The sequence below is a fragment of the Phyllobates terribilis genome, unplaced genomic scaffold (genome assembly GCF_046119375.1).
Source record: "Phyllobates terribilis strain yellow unplaced genomic scaffold, ASM4611937v1 Scaffold_7__3_contigs__length_470593459, whole genome shotgun sequence".
In the NCBI taxonomy this organism is placed as follows: Eukaryota; Metazoa; Chordata; class Amphibia; order Anura; family Dendrobatidae; genus Phyllobates; species Phyllobates terribilis.
Window position 1 is genome coordinate 263,580,530 of NW_027362767.1, and position 19,502 is coordinate 263,600,031.

The following is a 19,502-nucleotide window of genomic DNA, read 5'->3' on the forward strand; positions in this document are numbered from 1 at the left end:
CTCTGGATAAAGAGGTTTGCACCATAGACATTGTAGCCAAGGATCCACTATTGGAGGTGGCTAACCACTGAATGCAATTGTATGGGGGGCTGTTATTTTGCAGTTAATGACCAATTCGGAGACCTGGGGTTTATAGGTATTTAGAGCAGCAGGTTAGTGACTGGCAAAACTGAAGGGTTAGGGCAAATATGAAGAATATAATGAGTATAACATATTCCAGAAATCCAATTTTATGTTCTCCCAACTTGAAAAATTACAGGGGTTTGTTTGTACTCACAATTGAAAAAGCAGGGATTTTCAGCAGCACAGAGCATTTCTGGAGACAAGTGTGGTGAGCACTGGGGGGCAATGATGATTGTGCGGTCAGGGCTGCTAGTATAAGGCTACGTTACGCTCCAACGATGAGCTTTTGGTGAGTATTTGATGTTGCAGAATTTCTGCACCTATTTAAATTATGTTTGCGTTTTTCATTGCATTTCTGTGCGCATTTTTCTCTGGTGTGTCATTCTTTAAAGCTTTATTGATATTGATAGACATAAGTGTGGATTACATGCGTTTTTGAAAAACGCACCGCAGGTCAGTTTACGCAGCGTATATAAGAAGCACCGTGGGCATGAGATTTCTAGAAATCTCATCCACTTTCCTGGAACTGTGAGACTGTGTTTTTCACGCAGGGAAAACTCGCAGCGTCAAAAACGCAACAAAAGCTCATCGTGGGAACATAGCCTCAATGAATTGATGGGATGGGTGGACCTGAAAGTGCAGGGGTTAACCACCCCCAGGGTAGAGTGTTTCAGAAATGTATAGTGGATGTTAAAAAAGGCGACTGGAATGATATGTGAGAAATAAATGTGTATGTATTCGGATGCCAATAATATTAACTGGTAAAAGAATATTCGATTTTCACACCAGCAGGACTTAGTGATTTATTTATTCATTTGGAGACAGAATACATTAAATATATTGTAGAGGGAAAAAAAAGTTTTTGAAAAAGTTTTCAGGAAGTTGTGATTGCTAATGTGATCATTTGTCTTTTGCTGGCATCTGGTGGCCATAATTTAGTATTACAACACTGTCAAAGGGACACAGAGACTGAATGGTCCAGCATAGATTTGGATGAGTTTAATAAAGTAGTCAAGACATTCACCACTTTCTCCATCCCTTTCAACAATTTTTATAACACTTTCTGAGCAATCGATAAAAATGTTTTGTCTGTAACGTTGAAGACTTTATAGACAATTATATTAAAGTTATAACAGAGGTTGTGCAGCTCTCGCTGTCTCCTGCTTCAATTACATCATATTTATACATAGCGTTCTGTAGATTAACCCGGTTACATCGAACGACACAATAGCAGAAATTCCCCTCAATTGCCGATGTCTAGAAATTCTTCTTCATCTGAAAGGTAGAAATACAAAGGAAAATAGATTTTGAGCTCAGCTCTGGCATCTGACGGGTGAATGTCAGTGATTGATGGTTTAGTAGATGAATCTTCTCCCCCATACTTACCATTTGTAGGTACCCCACAGTACTCCTTGCACTCCTTCTCCGTGTAGAAGTGATTACCATTTCCTTGACAGCCGCCATATTGGAAGGTGATGCACTTTCCTTCAGTGGCATCGAATGCCCAGCGGGACTGAACCCCTCGGCAAGGGCCTTTGACGATGGGTAAGCGGCAGGCAGCTAGAGGAAAGAAGACCAGTGGATGTAATGGGAAATATGACCTTTATTTGGTGCATTTTGTAGGGTTGAAAATGGTGTCATTGGAGCCCCCTAGCTCGGCTCAATCCAGATTGTGAGTGCAGTGCGTCAATCTGCTTGCAAGGGAAGGAGGGCATTGCTACTAGTGGCGGGGCAACAAGATCTTAGACGTTTTCAGGGCCACATTGGACAGAACGCCCTGTTTCATGGTGTGCTACAATATTTCTATGCCCATCAGACATGGTAGGCCCTATAACATGCTCACCTTCTGTTCTGCAGGTCTGGAGGCAATAGCGCTCTGTATCAAAGTTGTTGAGATTTCCAAGGCAACCGCCATACTGGAAAATCTCACAGGCCATGGAAGAAGAGTTGTAGAAATGGCGCTTTAAGGATCCCAGACATGGACCAGCAGCCGGGGCCAAATGGCAGGAGCCTGTGGGGGACGAGAACAGGTACATCCATCACCATCTGTGCACGTCCATAAAGGGGCTCCCGTTCTTATTGAAGAGCCGCTCAGGACTGGGCTACGAAAGTATCACTGATTTTACATATAGTGTATTTTTGTTTGCTGTCATTGAATGGAAACATCATTCTAAAATCTGATATTAAAAGGGTGGTCCCTGAGCTGGAGTTTGTTACAATGTATCAGAGTCTAGTACTCAGATATTTATATTGCTTCGGTGCTTAGCAAAGAAATGCAATGTAACAAAACATCAGCTGCACGACAAATAGAGACTAGCTAAAAGATTTGCAGGGCTCTGTTCCAGTCTCCTCTTTGATACTCTGTGGCAGCCGGATCAGGACACTGGGAGCTTCCTCGTTGAGCATCCTGGTCGACTCCTGCAATCGGGGCCGGACTGGTCATTTGGCAATTCTGGCAGATGCCAGATGGGCTGGTCCAGCCGTGGGCAGCATCTATTGCAACTCTGTGCAGGCTGGATTAGGTAAGTATAAGGGTTTTTTTTTTGAGCTGTGGCGCCCATAATACTGTGGGGGCCATCATACAGTATTGGGGCTGTGAGGGGGACCATCATACAATATTGGGGTTTTGAAGGGATCCATCATACTGTATGGGAGCTGTAAAAAGGGGTCCATCATACTGTATGGGGGCTGTGATGGGGTCCATCATACTGTATCGGAGCTGTGGTAGACCATTATACTGTATTGGGGCTTTGAGGGGACCATCATACAAAATAGGGGACTGTGGGGGGACCATCACACTGTATTGGAGCTGTAGGGGACGATCATACTGCATTGGAGTTGTTGGGGACTATCATATTATGTTTGGGGACCATCATTCTGTTTGGGGCGATGTGGGTGAACCATAATACAGTGTGGGGCCAGTGGAGACCATGATACTGTGGTGGGACCATCATACTGGGTGGGGGAACAATCCTACTGTGGGGGGCTGTGGAGACCATAATGCTGTGGAGGGGAACCATCATACTGTGTGGAGGCCAGTGGTGACTATCATTGCGGGGTGGACCATCACGCTCTTTTGGGGTTATAGGAGACCATCATACTGCATTGGGGCTGTAGTGTAACCATTATACTGTGTGGGGGGGCTGTGGATACCATCATGCTGTGGAAGGACCATCAAACTGTGTGAGGAGCTATGGAGGACATTATTGTGTGGTGGGTCAGTGATTGCCACCATAATGTTGTATTGAGACTGTGGAGGGACCATGATACTGTGTGTGGGGCTGTGGGGTTAACCATTATACTGTGTGAGGGACTGTGTGAGAACCATCATACTGTGTGTGGGGCTGTGGTGTTACCATTATACTGTGTGTGGGGGGCTGTGGATACCATCATGCTGTGGAAGGACCATCAAACTGTGTGGGGAGCCATGGAGGACATTTATTGTGTGGTGGGTCAGTGATTGCAATCATAATGTGTGGGGGGCTGGGGTGACTATCATATTGTGTGAGGTTTGTTATATGTTATAAGGAGGCGCACTGGGGAATCATTATCATTATAGGGAGAGCAAACGGGGCATTATTATTGTAATAATAATTCACTGGGGAGTTTGTATTATTATAAATAGGTTTGTGGTCATTATTATGAGGGGTATTATTATTATAATGGTGCTGTATAACTGAAAGGAGGCACAGGGGAGCATTATTACTATGAGGAAGTACAGAAGGAACATTATTACTGTGTAGGAGCACAGAGGGGGCACTGTTATTGTGTGGGCCACAAATGGAGGGTACTATTACTGTGCAGGGCACAGTGGGGCATTATTACTGTTTAGGGCACTGGTTATAGTTCTATATAGTTTTTGTAGAGGTGGGGGAATGTGATGAGGGGACTGGAAAAGCTAAGCTAAAGATGTCTCTGTGTTACATTTTGCAGGGACAAGTTATGGATGGAAGAAGAGGTCATGGAGGTCTGAGTAGAATGAAAATGAAAAGGGAAAATGAATGTCTACAATCAGCAAGAATGTCTGGTCTGCAGAGCACTGGCGTAGAGCTGATATTACCATTATATGGTCACTATATGGTGGTGATATCAGACCTAGTACAGTGGTTTTATTTAAAGAAGCACTCCCATCTAATATATACAGTACAGACCAAAAGTTTGGACACACCTTCTCATTTAAAGATTTTTCTGTATTTTCATGACTATGAAAATTGTACATTCACACTGAAGGCATCAAAACTATGAATTAACACATGTGGAATTATATACTTAACAAAAAAGTGTGAAACAACTGAAAATATGTCTTATATTCTAGGTTCTTCAAAGTAGCCACCTTTTGCTTTGATGACTGCTTTGCACACTCTTCTGTCAGGTTTAATAAGTGGGATTTCTTGCTTTATAAATGGGGTTGGGACCATCAGTTGTGTTGTGCAGAAGTCTGGTGGATACACAGCTGATAGTCCTACTGAATAGACTGTTAGAATTTGTATTATGGCAAGAAAAAAGCAGCTAACAGTCTATTCAGTAGGACTATCAGCTATGTATCCACCTGACTTCTGCACAACACAAGTGATCGTCCCAACCCCATTTATAAGGCAAGAAATCCCACTTATTAAACCTGACAGGGCACACCTGTGAAGTGAAAACCATTTCCGGTGACTACCTCTTGAATCTCATCAAGAGAATGCCAAGAGTGTGCAAAGCAGTCATCAAAGCAAAAGGTGGCTACTTTGAAGAAGCATGACATTGAGATTCTGGACAGTGGTGACATCACTGAGAAGAGGAGCAGAACGGTGCTGGATCCTGGAGAAGGTACTCGAGTATATTATTACACTCGCACTACAATACATGCACATATACACACATTTAATACAACATATAGATGGGAGTGCTTCTTTAATAACCAACATGACGGTAACATTACTACTGTATATGCTGGTGTTATTTGTTCGTTATAGTACATTATTGTTGTTATTATAATTATTATTAAATCTTATATAGCGTCATTATTGGAAATATAGGTAGTAGTAACTCTTGGTTTCTCGCAAAGAGGATAATTTAAGTATTACCTCAATTTGGGGAAAGGGACGGAGCCGGTATGTGCCTGTGTGTTTTCACATGCCAGGACTGAATGTTAGTCCCAGTCCGTCCCTATTGTGGGGGCCCAGTAGTCGCAAGACACCTCCTGGATGCCAGATGAGGAAACTCTCACTGCTCTGCCCTGGCTGCCATAGAGTATCAAAGTGGAATAATGTGAGACTTATTGATGATCTCTAATGAGAATTGTTACAGTATCTGTGTAACCAAACGCCATCTTCTGGATCTTCACAAAGATTCTTTCATTCACTGGCAGCAAACAGGGTTTTTAAAAATAGTAAATAATTGAAACACTGTCTATTACAAAGCTAATGAAGTAAAAGCTTAATATCTCTGCGAAGATGGGGTGACACTCACCCGCCCTGTTATTTATAAATGGGGTGTCAGCTCCTGAGCCCTCCTCTTCCTCAGCAGCCACTGCTCTCTGAGATCTCTGAAAAGTAAAATCCAGGTGAGTGATAACCATAGCAGCAGTCCCGAGTGTCAGCCATTGTAACATGTAAGCATGTAGGAGGGGTGGGCACTGATGGGCATTTGCCCAATCCCTGTTGACAGCCATAAGTTATTGGACGCCATTTGAAACCTATTGAGGGTAAATAGAACGGTGGTCAGAGATCAGCTGCGCCAGAAATATCCCTCTGGCCTAACGCTGAACACAAATCTTGTTGATGCAATGCTGCTGGAGCAATAACACTAAGGAGGCAGTGTCATTCAAGATCTCTGCTTGCTGAAAGTGAATGGAAAATTGCTTGTTTTCATCTGTAAAAGGAATACTGATGTCCCGATCACTCTGCTGCCAGGCTTGGTGCAGCTCTCCATTGTGTATGCAGGACATAATCACGATGAGATTTCAGCATCTGGATGTGAACAAGAACAAGAATGTTCACATTCACTGACAGCAATCAGAAATTTTGAAATACTGGTTCATCTCACTAAATTAGAATATCATCAAAAAGTTACTTTATTTCAGTTCTTCAATACAAAAAGTGAAACTCATATTATATAGAGTCATGACACACAGAGTGATCTATTTCAAGTGTTTATTTCTGTAAATGTTGATGATTATGGCTTACAGCCAATGAAAACACAAAAGTCATTATCTCAGTAAATTAGAATACTTTAAAAAAAAAATTCAAGCTGTTATAAAAATCTGAAATGTTGGGCTACTGAAATGTATGTTCAGTAAATGCACTCAATACTTGGTCAGGGCTCTTTTTGCATCAATTACTGCATCAATGCGGCAATGTGGCATGGAGGCGATCAGCCTGTGACACTGCTGAGGTGTTATGGAAGCCCAGGTTGCTTTGATAGCAGCCTGCAGCTCGTCTGCATTGTTGGGTCTGGTGTCTCTCATCTTCTTTTGACAATACCCTATAGATTCTCTATGGGGTTAAGGTCAGGCGAGTTTGCAGCCAATCAAGCACAGTGATACTGTTGTGTGTAAACCAGGTATTGGTACTTTTGGCAGTGTGGACAGGTGCCAAGTCCTGCTGGAGAATGACATTTCCATCTCCAAAAAGCTTGTCGGCAGAGGGAAGCATGAAGCGCTCTAAAATGTCCTGGTAGACGGCTGCGCTGATTTTGGTCTTGATAAAACACAGTGGACCTACACCAGCAGATGACATGGCTCCCCAAACCATTACTGATTGTGGAAACCTCACACTAGACCTCAAGCAGCTTGGATTATGGCCTCTCCACTCTTCCTCCAGACTCTGGGACCCTGATTTCCAAATGAAAATTGGAACTCTGGGACCTTGTGGAGTGTGTCAGTGACTGCCTTCCAGACATCTGTCAAGTCAGCAGTCTTCTGCATGATTGTGGAGCCTACTGAAACAGACTAAGGGACCTTTTTAAACGCTTAGGTGTTATGATCTGCTACAAGCACTAAGGAAAGAAAGGAGATCTGTCCCTACAAAAGAACTAAGCTAGACCCCTACGATGTAACGGGGAACCTGATCCTGCGATCAGACCCGCTAAAGTCCTAGGCTAGTCTGTACGAAGACCTATAGATGCAAGGGAGGGATCCCTACAAGAACTAGGGACTGGGATAAAGTTGGGCACCTCCTAGCAGAAATTGTAGCAGTAAAAGACAAACACACAACATAGAACATAAAGGTCCGAAGACCTAGCTAAACTGACTAAGAAAGGAAACTAAGCACCAGGCTAACTTAAGAGTAGAAATTACAATGAAGTCCAGCAAGGCCAGGAGGGCGGAGCAGGATTAAATAGGCAAACAAGGTCATGTGACCAGCAAGATAGAAAAAACCTAACAGGAGAGTTCTAACAGTACCCCCTCTTCTATGAGGATCCTCCGGATCCCCTAGGCCCAGGCTTATCAGGAAACCTCTTGTGAAACGCTCTGACAAGTCTGGAAGCAGAAACATCATCCGCCCTCACCCATGAGTTATCCTCGGGTCCGAAACCTTTCCCTCAGGAATAGTAAGATTAAATAAACGACTTTTAGGAAGAGTCGCTACAGGGACAAATTCAATGGTACAATCATAGTCTCTATGGGGAGGCAATATTTGTGACTCCTCCTCAGAAAAAACTCTCCAAAAATCCTGAATAGGTACAGGTAATTCCCCTTTTTTCACCGCAGCAATACGTCCGTTACAACACTTGTCATAACACTTAGGACTCCAGGACTTAATTTCATTGGTAGACCAATCTAGTACAGGATTGTGCAATTTTAACCAGGGTAACCCCAAAATTACTGGAGAAGGCAAATTATTTGATACCACCAAATCCAAATTTTCTTGGTGAATACCATTAATAGTGAGGGGAAATTCACAGACCTTGTGAGTAACACTCTTCAAGGGGGAGCCATCGACAGAAACCACAGCAATAGGGGATGACAAAGGTTTGGGTTTTAATTTAAGTTTTTCCAAGCATCCCCCATCAATCACATTCAGAGTAGAACCACAATCCACAAATATCCGAAATTCAATTAATTCTTCCTGAGCAGCAGTAGTAGCAGAAAGAAATACCCCCTTAGAATTTAAACAGGCAATACGGGCGTAACTGACCTTTTTTTTTTCTTTGTTCATACGAAGCACACAGTTCTTAATAAAATGGTCAGATTTCCCGCATTAAAAGCACAAACTTTCAGAAGATCTGCGGTCTTTTTCCTGAGAGCGGGGTGCCATCGCCCCAATCTCCATCGGCTCTCCAATGTCAGTACAGACCCTCTCAAGACTCGGAGCTGACATGGCAGAGGATTTACTTTCATTAACCCTTGCACGCAGTCTCCTGTCCACCCGTATAGCTAATTGCATAGCCTCCTGCAAGTTTCCAGGTGTGGGATAAGCAATCAGCAAATCCTTAACCCTTTCACCTAGCCCCGCAAGAAACAAAATTTTCAAAGCTGAATCGTTCCACCCCACCTGAGCAGACCACCGACGGAAGTGAGAACAATATTTTTCCACATTACCTGATCCCTGCCTCAAATGTCTTAATTCAGTCTCAGCTGATGAGACACGATCAGGATCATCATACAACAAACCCAAAGCAGAAAAAAAAACTATCCACTGATCTAAAGCATGGATCACTAGGTTGGAGAGAAAAGGCCCATCCCTGAGGTTCTTTGCGCAAAAGTGACATTATGAACCCTATGCGCTGTGATTCATCACCAGAGGATCTGGGTCTAAAACGAAAATACAATAAACAAGCATTTTTAAAGGAAAAAAATTCCTGTTGATCACCAAAGAATAAATCAGGCAAACGTACCTTAGGCTCCACAAAATGTGCTCCAGAACAGCTACTCACGTGTTGTTGGAGCTCGGCCACCTCCAGAGAGAGTCCCTGCAGGCGTTGAGCCAAATCCTGAACCGACACCATGATGGAAACTGGAAGTCTTTCCTTAGAGATATTTTTGGGCTGGACTTACTGTTATGATCTGCTACAAGCACTAAGGAAAGAAAGGAGATCTGTCCCTACAAAAGAACTAAGCTAGATCCCTACGATGTAACGGGGAACCTGATCCTGCAATCAGACCCGCTAAAGTCCTCGGCTAGTCTGTACGAAGACCTATAGATGCAAGGGAGGGATCCCTACAAGAACTAGGGACTGGGATAAAGTTGGGCACCTCCTAGCAGAAATTGTAGCAGTAAAAGACAAACACACAACATAGAACATAAAGGTCCGAAGACCTAGCTAAACTGACTAAGAAAGGAAACTAAGCACCAGGCTAACTTAAGAGTAGAAATTACAATGAAGTCCAGCAAGGCCAGGAGGGCGGAGCAGGATTAAATAGGCAAACAAGGTCATGTGACCAGCAAGATAGAAAAAAACTAACAGGAGAGTTCTAACATTAGGAAGCCTTTGCAGGTGTTTTTCATTAATTATTTTAGTTTACTGAGATAATGACTTTTGTGTTTTTTCACAATTGAAATACATCACTCTGTTTGTAATGACTCTATATAATATGTGTTTCACTTTTTGTATTGAAGAACTGAAATAAATTAACTTTTTGATGATATTCTAATTTAGTGAGATGCACTGTAAGTCTGATAATCTGTAAATCTTTGTCACCGTTATCTTAGCTTTGCCATAACAGTCCATGATTTCCTGTAAAGGATCTTACCCTGTGAGTCACCTCAATATCCCCTGGGGTACATTCACCTGTTCAGGGAGACAAAATAAGCCTTTAATCAGTTTTCCCTTCTTCACCGTCTCCATCTATCTACCATGTTGGAATAAAAATTTTGCCATAATTTTCCCGGTGTCTGTTTAATTTAACTGTCTGTAATAGAGCAGAGGGGACCCCCTGCTGGTGCATGCTGTTTTTTTATTCATTTATTGTTCATTTGCTTCCTAAATACAAAATTTGGCAACTTTCCAAAAATTGTTCATTAAACATGTCTTATTTTGTTACTGTAGAGACTGTGTGCCTCTACATAGCTGGCTGTTCTGTTGATCTGGCAACACACTGGCCTTGGCCTTGTCAGTGCTCTATCTCCTCTCCCTTCCCTAATACAGTGTTGTAGATAGCAGCAGGGAGGCCAAGACAGAGAGTGGAGGGAGTGAATCCCAGTGTTCCAGGAGAGCTGATCACACATGCACATCATGGGGGGGAGCACACATCACTTTGCAGGGAGAGGGTGAGCATTGTACAGAGCACTTTGGAAGCACTACCGAATACAAGCTAATATATTTTCCCAGTGAATAGAAAGAACCCTTTGGAAGTGCATTGAGCTGTAGGTTGGATTGCTGCTAAAGGGGGGGGACTCTTTAAATCTTCTTCCTTAGCGAGTGTGAACGGAGCATAAGGGCAAACGAAAGTAAGTGTGTGACTTGTTTTACAGTGAATAGGTAATTGGGAATCCTGCAGAAAATACCTGTGTGAATTGCTGTGAGTTGTTGAATTGTGAACTGCTGAGTGCTTTTCTACCTGTTTAGTTTTATTGGGCTTTTTAAAACCTATTTTCTCTCTACAGTTTTACAGTCTCTTATTTTACTACCTGCGTATTTAAGGATTAACTACATTGCACTTAAATCCTGAGGTGTAGCTATACTCACAAGGGGTTAATTAAGGGTGAGGGGTCATAATTAAGGGTTTATAAGGGACAGCTGGTTGGGGCATCCAGTCCTTTGGAAGTGCATTGAGCTATAGGTTGGATTGCTGCTAAAGGGAAAAAAAAACAAAAAACTAAATGTTCTTCCTGTGTGAACGAGCTGAGTGAGACAGGAGTGTAAGTGCAAACGGAAGTAAGTGTGTGACTTGTTTTTCAGTGACTTTAGATTCAGGGAGTTTAGAATGGAGGAATTTGGACTGAATTTCTGTCTGTATTTTGTTAATTCTTTACATTTCTTTTTACTTAACATTTCTGTCTAGTGCAATCCCCATTAGGAAATGAGCTCCATTATTGACAATGCTATCCAGTGCACATCTGGCCACATGTATGTATTCCTTGAACAGCCGGTTGTGGGTGCATACTGCTGTGCGAGATGGGTGCACGTTGTGCGTTTGGAAGCCCAGGTACTGGATCTAAATGAGCAGTTGGCAACACTGAGATCCATTGACAATATGGAAAGGAGTCTGCTTCTCACTGGGGTAGATGTTTGTGTGGGGGGGTGGTAGTAGGGAGATGCAGGACAGTGTGGCAGCTAGCTGGGTGACAGTTAGAAGGGGGGTGGGTAGAGGGAAGAGTGCCAGGGAGGCTAGTCCTGATCTGGCACACCCCAATAAGTTTACTAAGTTGTCAGATGAGGGGGGTGTCGGTACAGGGGTAGCAAGGCATGTCCTCTGAAAGCCGGAGGAGTGTCAGCTCCAGTAAGGGGGGAAATAGGAGAGCAGGGCAGGCCAGTCACGTGCTGGTAGTGGGGGACTCAATTATTAGGGGAACAGGGCAATCTGTCACAAAGTCAGGGATCGTCAAACCGTGTGCTGCCTACCTGGCGCTCGAGTCTGGCACATCGCTGATCGGGTTGACAGATTACTGGGAGGGGTTGGTGAGGACCCAGTGGTCATGATGCACATTGGCACAAATGACAAAGTTAGAGGTAGGTGGAAGGTCCTTAAAGATGATTTCAGAGAATTAGGCTGCAAGCTTAAAGCAAGGACCTCAGAGGTGGTATTCTCTGAAATACTGCCTTTACCACGTGCCACGCCAGAGAGGCAACGGGAGATTAGGGAGATAAATAAGTGGCCCAGGAACTGGTGTAGGAAGGAGGGATTTGGGTTCCTGGAGAACTGGGCCGACTTCTCAGTTGGCTACAGGTTCCACGCTAGGGCCGGGCTGCACCTCAATGGGGAGGGTGCAGCTGTGCTGGGGGAGAAAATGTCTAGAAGGTTGGAGCAGTGTTTAAACTAGGGATTGGGGGGGGCATTCATTTTATAGGTTGGGAAGATAGTGCAGATCGTGACCTGGGCACAAATAAAGAAATTGGGGGTGGGGTTAGAATAGTCAATATAGTAAGAAGGAATAGAGGTACAGAGAGATACATAAAATGCATGTACACTAATGCCAGAAGCCTCACCAACAAAATGGAGGAATTAGAATAAATTTTGTTGGAAAATAATTATGACATGGTGGGGATATCTGAGACATGGCTGGACGAGAGCCATGACTAGGCAGTTAATTTACAAGGCTATAGTCCGTTCAGAAATGACCGTACAAACAAGCGAGGGGGGGGTGTTTATATGTAAAATCATCCTTAAAACCCATCTTGCGTGAGAATATATGTGAATCTAATGAAAATGTAGAGTCCCTGTGGATGGAGATAAGGGGAGGGGGGAAAAATAATAAGTTACTGATAGGGGTTTGTTATAAGTCTCCAAAAATAATGGAAGCAGTGGAGAATATCCTCATAAAGCGAATAGATGAAGCAGTGACTCAAGGAGAAGTCATTATTATGGGGGACTTCAACTACCCTGAAATACATTGGGGAACAGAAACCTGTAGTTCAAGCAAAGGTAATAGGTTTTTGACAACTTTGAGAGACAATTACCTTTCACAACTGGTTCAGGACCCAACAAGAAGGGGGGCACTGCTAGACCTAATATTAACCAACAGGCCAGACCGCAGATCAAATATACGAGTTGGGGGTCACTTGGGTAATAGTGATCACAAAATAATAATTTTTCATGTATCCTTTAATAAGATGTGTAGTAGAGGGGTTACAAGGACACTAAACTTCAGGAAGGCAAATTTCCAACGGTTGAGAGATGATCTTAGTGCAATTAACTGGGACGATATCCTGAGACATAAAACTACACAAAGCAAATGGGAGACATATATTAGCATCCTGAATAGGACCCGTGCACAATATATACCCTACGGGAATAAACATGCTAGAAATAGGAGGAAACCACTGTGGCTAAATAGAGCTGTAAGGGGTGCAATAAGTGCCAAAAAAAGTATTTAGAGAACTAAAGCAAGTAGGTAGTGATGAGGCATTAAATAAATACAGAAAATTACATAAATTCTGTAAAAAAACAAATCAAGGCAGCAAAGATTGAGACAGAGAGACTCATTGCCAGAGAAAGTAAAAATAACCCCAAAACATTCTTTAACTACATAAATAGTAAAAAACTAAAAAATGATAGTGTTGGCCCTTTTAAAAATAGTCTAGGTGAAATGGTGGATGAGGATGAGGAAAAAGCCAGTATGCTAAATGATTTTTTTTCAACAGTATTTACACAAGAAAAACGCATGACAGAAAACATGATCAGTGATGACAAAAATTCTCCATTAAATGTCACTTGCTTAACCTAGCAGGAAGTACGGCGGCGTCTAAAAATCACTAAAGTTGACAAATCCCCGGCACGGATGGGATACACCCGCGAGTACTGCAGGAATTAAGTAACGTCATAGATAGACCATTGTTTTTAATCTTTAAATTTTCCATAATAACAGGGTCTGTACCACAGGACTGGCGTATAGCAAATGTGGTGCCAATATTCAAAAAGGGGACAAAAACCGAACTTGGAAATTATAGGCCAGTAAGCTTAACCTCTACTGTAGGTAAAATCCTGGAGGGTTTCCTAAGAGATGCTATACTAGAGTATCTGAAGAAGAATAACCTTATGACCCAATATCAACATGGGTTTACGAGGGACCGTTCCTGTCAAACTAATCTGATCAGCTTTTATGAGGAGGCAAGTTCTGGACTGGACCAAGGAAATGCAGTGGATGTTGTGTATATGGACTTTTCAAAAGCTTTTGATACGGTTCCACACAAAAGGTTGATACATAAAATGAGAACAATGGGGATAGGGGAAAATATATGTATGTGGGTTAAGAACTGGCTCAGTAATAGGAAACAAAGGGTGGTTATTAATGGAAAACACTCAGACTGGGTCTCAGTTAACAGTGGGGTACCACAGGGGTCAGTATTGGGCCCGCTTCTTTTAAACATATTTATTAATGACCTTGTAGGGGGCATACAGAGTAGTATTTCAATATTTGCAGATGACCCTAAACTCTGCAGGGTAATCAATACAGAGGAGGACAATTTTATATTACAGGAGGATCTATTTAAACTAGAAGCTTGGGTTAATAAATGGCAAATGAGCTTTAATGGGGATAAATGTAAGGTAATGCACTTGGGCAGAGGAAATAAAATGTATAATTATATGCTTAATTGTAAAACACTGGGCAAAACTGTAACTGAAAAAGACCTGGGTGTATTGGTGGACGACAAGCTCATGTTTAGTGGCCAGTGTCAGGCAGCTGCTGCAAAGGTAAATAAAATAATGGGATGCATTAAAAGAGGCATAGATGCTCATGAGGAGAACATCATTTTACCTCTATACAAGTCATTCGTGCGACCACACTTAGAATACTGTGTACAGTTCTTGTCTCCGGTGTATAAGAAAGACATAGCTGAACTAGAGCGGGTGCAGAGAAGAGCGACCAAGGTTATTAGAGGACTGGGGGGTCTGTAATACCAAGACAGGTTATTACACTTGGGGTTATTTAGTTTGGAATAACGCAGGTTTAGGGGTGATCTTATTACTATGTACAAGTATATGAGGGGACAGTACAAAGACCTTTCTACTGATCTTTTTACTCTGAGGCCTGAGACGGGGACAGGGGGGCATCTTCTACATCTGGAGGAAAGAAGGTTTAATCATAATCACAGACGGGGATTCTTTACTGTAAGAGCAGTGAGACTATGGAACTCTCTGCCGCATGTGTTGTAATGAGTGATTCACTACTAAAATTTAAGAAGGGCATGGATACCTTTCTTGAAAAGTATAATATTACAGGTTATATGTACAAGATTCCTTGATAGGGCGTTGATCCAGGGAACTTGTCTGATTGTTGTATGGAGTCCGGAAGGAATTTTTTTCCCCAATGTGGAGCTTAGTGTTTGCCACATGTTTTTTTTTTGCCTTCCTCTGGATCAACATGTTAGGCTATGGGTTGAACTAGATGGACTTAGTCTTCCTTCAACCTTAAAAACTATGTTACTATGTTACATGACCTAAATAGTTAACAATAGGACTGGTGCCAGAGGAGCTTTACCTATTTGACTTCACTGTGCATTGTACAGAGCACCTACAACAGAAGACGAGAGAGGAGAAAGTACATACACAAACTAGTGTCTGTCAGAACAAGGGAGAAACCAGTCCAGTAATGAAACTGTGCTGATACCCGAACATAGATCTTATATCCAGCCTATATTACTGGGAGGGAGATTCCACAGGAGAAAAGAGTAAACCCAGTGGCTTCCTGCAAACTGCTTTACAGGAGGCTTGAAAATAAATGAAGGATTGGAGACTGCAAACTGACTGAAGCTCACGGTCACTACTAATCACTCTGCTTTTCATGTAAAGGATCTTATATGTATGGGACAGTAATGACAGTACAATAATTACCTTTATTCTCAAGGATGAAAATGGAATCCTCTGCAATTCCTTGCTCCAGAGTAAACTGCTTGAAGTCATCGATGAGGCTCTGCCTAAGCTCCGGGGTTCGCCCTGTCCTCAGAGAGAAAAGTGACTGTTATCTTCAAACATTGAAGAGATCCCAAAAATCTTGTGTATAGGTGGTAAGTGTCTGATCACTGAGGGTCCCACCGATCACGACCATTACCCCGTGTAGCAGTTCTGCCTGGAGGGCTCTTTTATATGACTGGTCAGATGTAGTTTGTGGCATCTCGCACCATCTTCCTGTGCACTCACCGTAAAGTTTGACCGTCGTGGTGGTCTCCCCTCTCTTCGTCTTCCTCATCAGCATAGTCGCGTACTCATTGTAGTTGGTAAAAACAATGTAATTTACGACTTCAGCACCATATTCTACAGTGAGGGAGGACACAGAGGCTGTTATCGCGGTGGTCACAACAGCAGGGCTGTGGAGTTGGTAAGCCAGACCTCTGAATTTGACTCCTCAATTTCCCTGACTCTGACTCCACAGCCCTGCACAGCAGGCCCCTTAAGGAAATCTATAGGCAAACTTACTGTCACTGAAGTACTTAAATTTCCCTGGGACGTCGGTCTTCTGATAGGTACCGGAAATTGGTGTGCATGTTCCACGTCTATTAGGAAATAATAGTATGTGCTTTAAGGTTGCTGTATTCTAAGTTTGCCACTAGGGGGCAGTAAAAGAAATAAGCACTCCTAGCAATTGCAGAGGGCACCAGTGCAAAATCCGCACACCCCTCCTCCATTCAGCTTTCATGACAAATATTCAGGATCCCTTTTTGCATCTCATAGTCTCCATATACTAATGTACCTCATCCTGGTGCTGAGAGTCTGGATCTCCTTGTCTGTCTCGCCTTCACTGAGCTCCATTGTCCCCATGTCATATTTGCTCTTGTACTTCTTAAGCCATTTACACGTGGAACCGATGGCAATGTCATACCACTTACCAAAAATCTAAGAAGAGCAGAGAGAGGGACGTATGGTTAAAAAGAAATATTGGCACATACACTTTGTGAATCAGGTTTACCAGGTCCACGATTGGCAAATGCAAAGTCAATGGAGGCAAATGATGATTGTCCAGGAGACCTCAAAGTAATAATAATATAATATTTTTATTAGTAATTAGTAGTTTATAGAGTCTCACCCCATTCACATCGAAATTCTCCTGAGTTGGGATGAAGTCTTCTTTCTGTACAGGGCTCCCGGTCACTATGGCCAGGATAACCGGCAGGAGACACAGGCAAGTCTTCATGGCCACGGTCCGCTCACTGACGCCTCCGTTAGCTCCTAACTGTGTGATGGGAAGAAATGACCTGGGAGATTGACTCAGGGTTTCATCACAAAATCTGACCAATGGCAAAAAAGGTCTATTGATCTGAACTTCAAATAAAGGCGACACGGAGATCCCTCCCACCCTGCGGGGCCCCAGCGAGGCCAGCAAATCAATAAAACGCATCACCTATGAAAGTCAGCGAGTTTAGAAGACCCCCGAACCTAAAGCTATCTGCAGAATATAGGTCAGGATCAAGAAAGACAAGCACAGTGACACTGACACAGAATAATGACCCTGACACTCAGGGTACAGAATAATGACGCTGACACTTTGGGCACAGAATAATGACGCTGACACTCAGAATACAGGATAAGGAGACTGACACTCGGGGTACAGGATAATAATACTGACACTCGGGGTACAGGATAATGACGCTGACACTCTGGGTACAGGATAATAACAGTGACTCTCGGGATACAGGATAATTATAGTGACTCTCAGGGTACAGGATCATGAGGCTGACACTTGGGGTATTGGATCATGAGGCTGACACTCTGGGTACGGGATCATGAGGCTGACACTTGGGGTAACGGATCATGAGGCTGACACTTGGGGTACGGGATAATGACGCTGACACTTGGTGCGGGATAATAGTGACTCTCGGAGTACAGGATAATAACAGTGACTCTTTGGGTATGGGATATTGACGCTGACTCTCGGGGTACGGGATAATGATGCCGACACTTGGGGTACAGGATAATGACTTTTACACTTGGGGTACAGGATAATGACTCTTACACTCGGGGTACGGGATATTGACAGTTACTCTTGGGGTACGGGATAATGACGCTGACACTCGGGGTACAGGATAATAATAATGACACTCGGGGTACAGGATAATGACGCTGACACTCTGGGTGCAGGATAATAACAGTGACTCTCGGGATGCAGGATAATAACAGTGACTCTCGGGATACAGGATAGTAACAGTGACTCTCAGGGTACGGGATATTGACACTGACACTTGGGGTACGGGATAATGACGCTGACACTCGGGCTACGGTATATTGACGCTGACTCTCGGGGTACAGGATAATAACAGTGACTCTTGGGGTATGGAATATTGACACTGACACTCGGGGTACGGGATATTGACGCTCTCAGGGTACGGGATAATGACGCTGACACTTGGGGTACAGAATAGTGATACTGACACTCAGGGTACAGGATAATGACGCTGACACTCTGGGTACAGGATAATAACTGACTCTCGGCGTACAGGATATTGACACTGACACTCGGGGTACGGGATCATGACGCTGACACTTGGGGTACGGGATAATGACGCTGACACTTGGGGTACGGGATAATGATCCTGACACTTGGTGCGGGATAATAACAGTGACTCTCGAGGTAAGGGATAATAACATTGTCTCGGGGTACAGGATAATAACAGTGACTCTTGGGGTACGGGATATTGACACTGACACTCGGGGTACGGATAATGACGCTGACACTCAGGTTACAGAATAATGACGCTGACACTCGGGGTATGGGATAATAACAGTGACTCTCGGGGTGTCTTGGTACTTGTGTCAGCAGCTTTCAGTATATTGAATCTTCCCCACGTTCTTCATTTCCTCAGTGGACGGTTTGGCGGTGACTTTCTCTCTGTCACTTTCACCTTTGAACATTTACTTCTATTTACTCAAAATCATTAACCAGAAAGCAAAAGTTTATCCCAAAGATCAAAAATTAGATGTTCTCCTTGTTTTTCACTTCACCAATATAATAGAGCTATGCCTAGCTACATACAGCCAGTGATGGGATTAGGTACACGGCTCAGCAGACAGTATCACACAGGATAGGATTAGACACGCGGCTCAGCAGACAGTATCACACAGGATAGGATTAGATACGCGGCTCAGCAGACTGTATCACGGGATAGGATTAGATACGCGGCTCATCAGTCAGTATCACATGGGATAGGATTAGATACACAGCTCAGCAGACAGTATCACGCGGGATAGGATTAGATACATCTCAGCAGTCAGTATCACACTGGACAGGATTAGATACACTGCTGATCAGTCAGTATCACACAGGATAGGATTAGATACACAGCTCAGCAGTCAGTATCACACTGGACAGGATTAGATACACGGCTCAGCAGACAGTGTCACGCAGGATAGGATTAGATACACAACTCAGCAGACAGTATCACACAGGATAGGATTAGATACACAGCTCAGCAGACAGTATCACACAGGATAGGATTAGATACACAGCTCAGCAGACAGTATAACACAGGATAGAATTAGATACACTGCTCAGCAGACAGTATAACACAGGATAGAATTAGATACACTGCTCAGCAGACAATATCACACAGGATAGGATTAGATACACAACTCAGCAGACAGTATCACACAGGATAGGATTAGATACACAGCTCAGCAGTCAGTATCACACTGGACAGGATTAGATACACAGCTCAGCAGACAGTATCACACAGGATAGGATTAGATACACAGCTCAGCAGTCAGTATCACACTGGACAGGATTAGATACATGGCTCAGCAGACAGTGTCACACAGGATAGGATTAGATACACTGCTCAGCAGACAGTATCACACAGGA

The 19,502-nt window shown here is 43.3% G+C and overlaps 1 protein-coding gene across 1 annotated transcript; it reads right to left on the reverse strand.

Annotated features, from left to right (window-relative positions):
• Positions 1 to 912: 912 nt before the first annotated feature.
• Positions 913 to 17,060, reverse strand: AMBP (alpha-1-microglobulin/bikunin precursor). The gene is made up of 10 exons (XM_073640593.1): positions 16,734 to 17,060; positions 16,401 to 16,543; positions 16,127 to 16,203; positions 15,851 to 15,964; positions 15,545 to 15,646; positions 9,803 to 9,840; positions 5,578 to 5,653; positions 1,967 to 2,134; positions 1,510 to 1,683; positions 913 to 1,398 (listed from the first exon to the last, which is right to left on the reverse strand). The coding sequence occupies exons 1-10, from the start codon at positions 17,043 to 17,045 to the stop codon at positions 1,367 to 1,369; spliced, it is 1,236 nt and encodes a 411-aa protein (XP_073496694.1). The 5' UTR covers positions 17,046 to 17,060; the 3' UTR covers positions 913 to 1,366.
• Between the last annotated feature and the right edge of the window lie 2,442 nt (positions 17,061 to 19,502).

Excerpts from the sequence above, each read along its gene's own strand:
- AMBP (XM_073640593.1), bottom strand. The coding sequence starts at position 17,045 with ATGCGTTTTATTGATTTGCTGGCCTCGCTGGGGCCCCGCAGGGTGGGA. Across the intron at positions 16,544-16,733 it reads AGAATTTCGATGTGAATGGG|ATTTTTGGTAAGTGGTATGA; the intron begins GTGAGACTCTAT and ends TGCTCTTCTTAG. Across the intron at positions 5,654-9,802 it reads ATATTGAGGTGACTCACAGG|AGATCTCAGAGAGCAGTGGC; the intron begins GTAAGATCCTTT and ends TTTACTTTTCAG.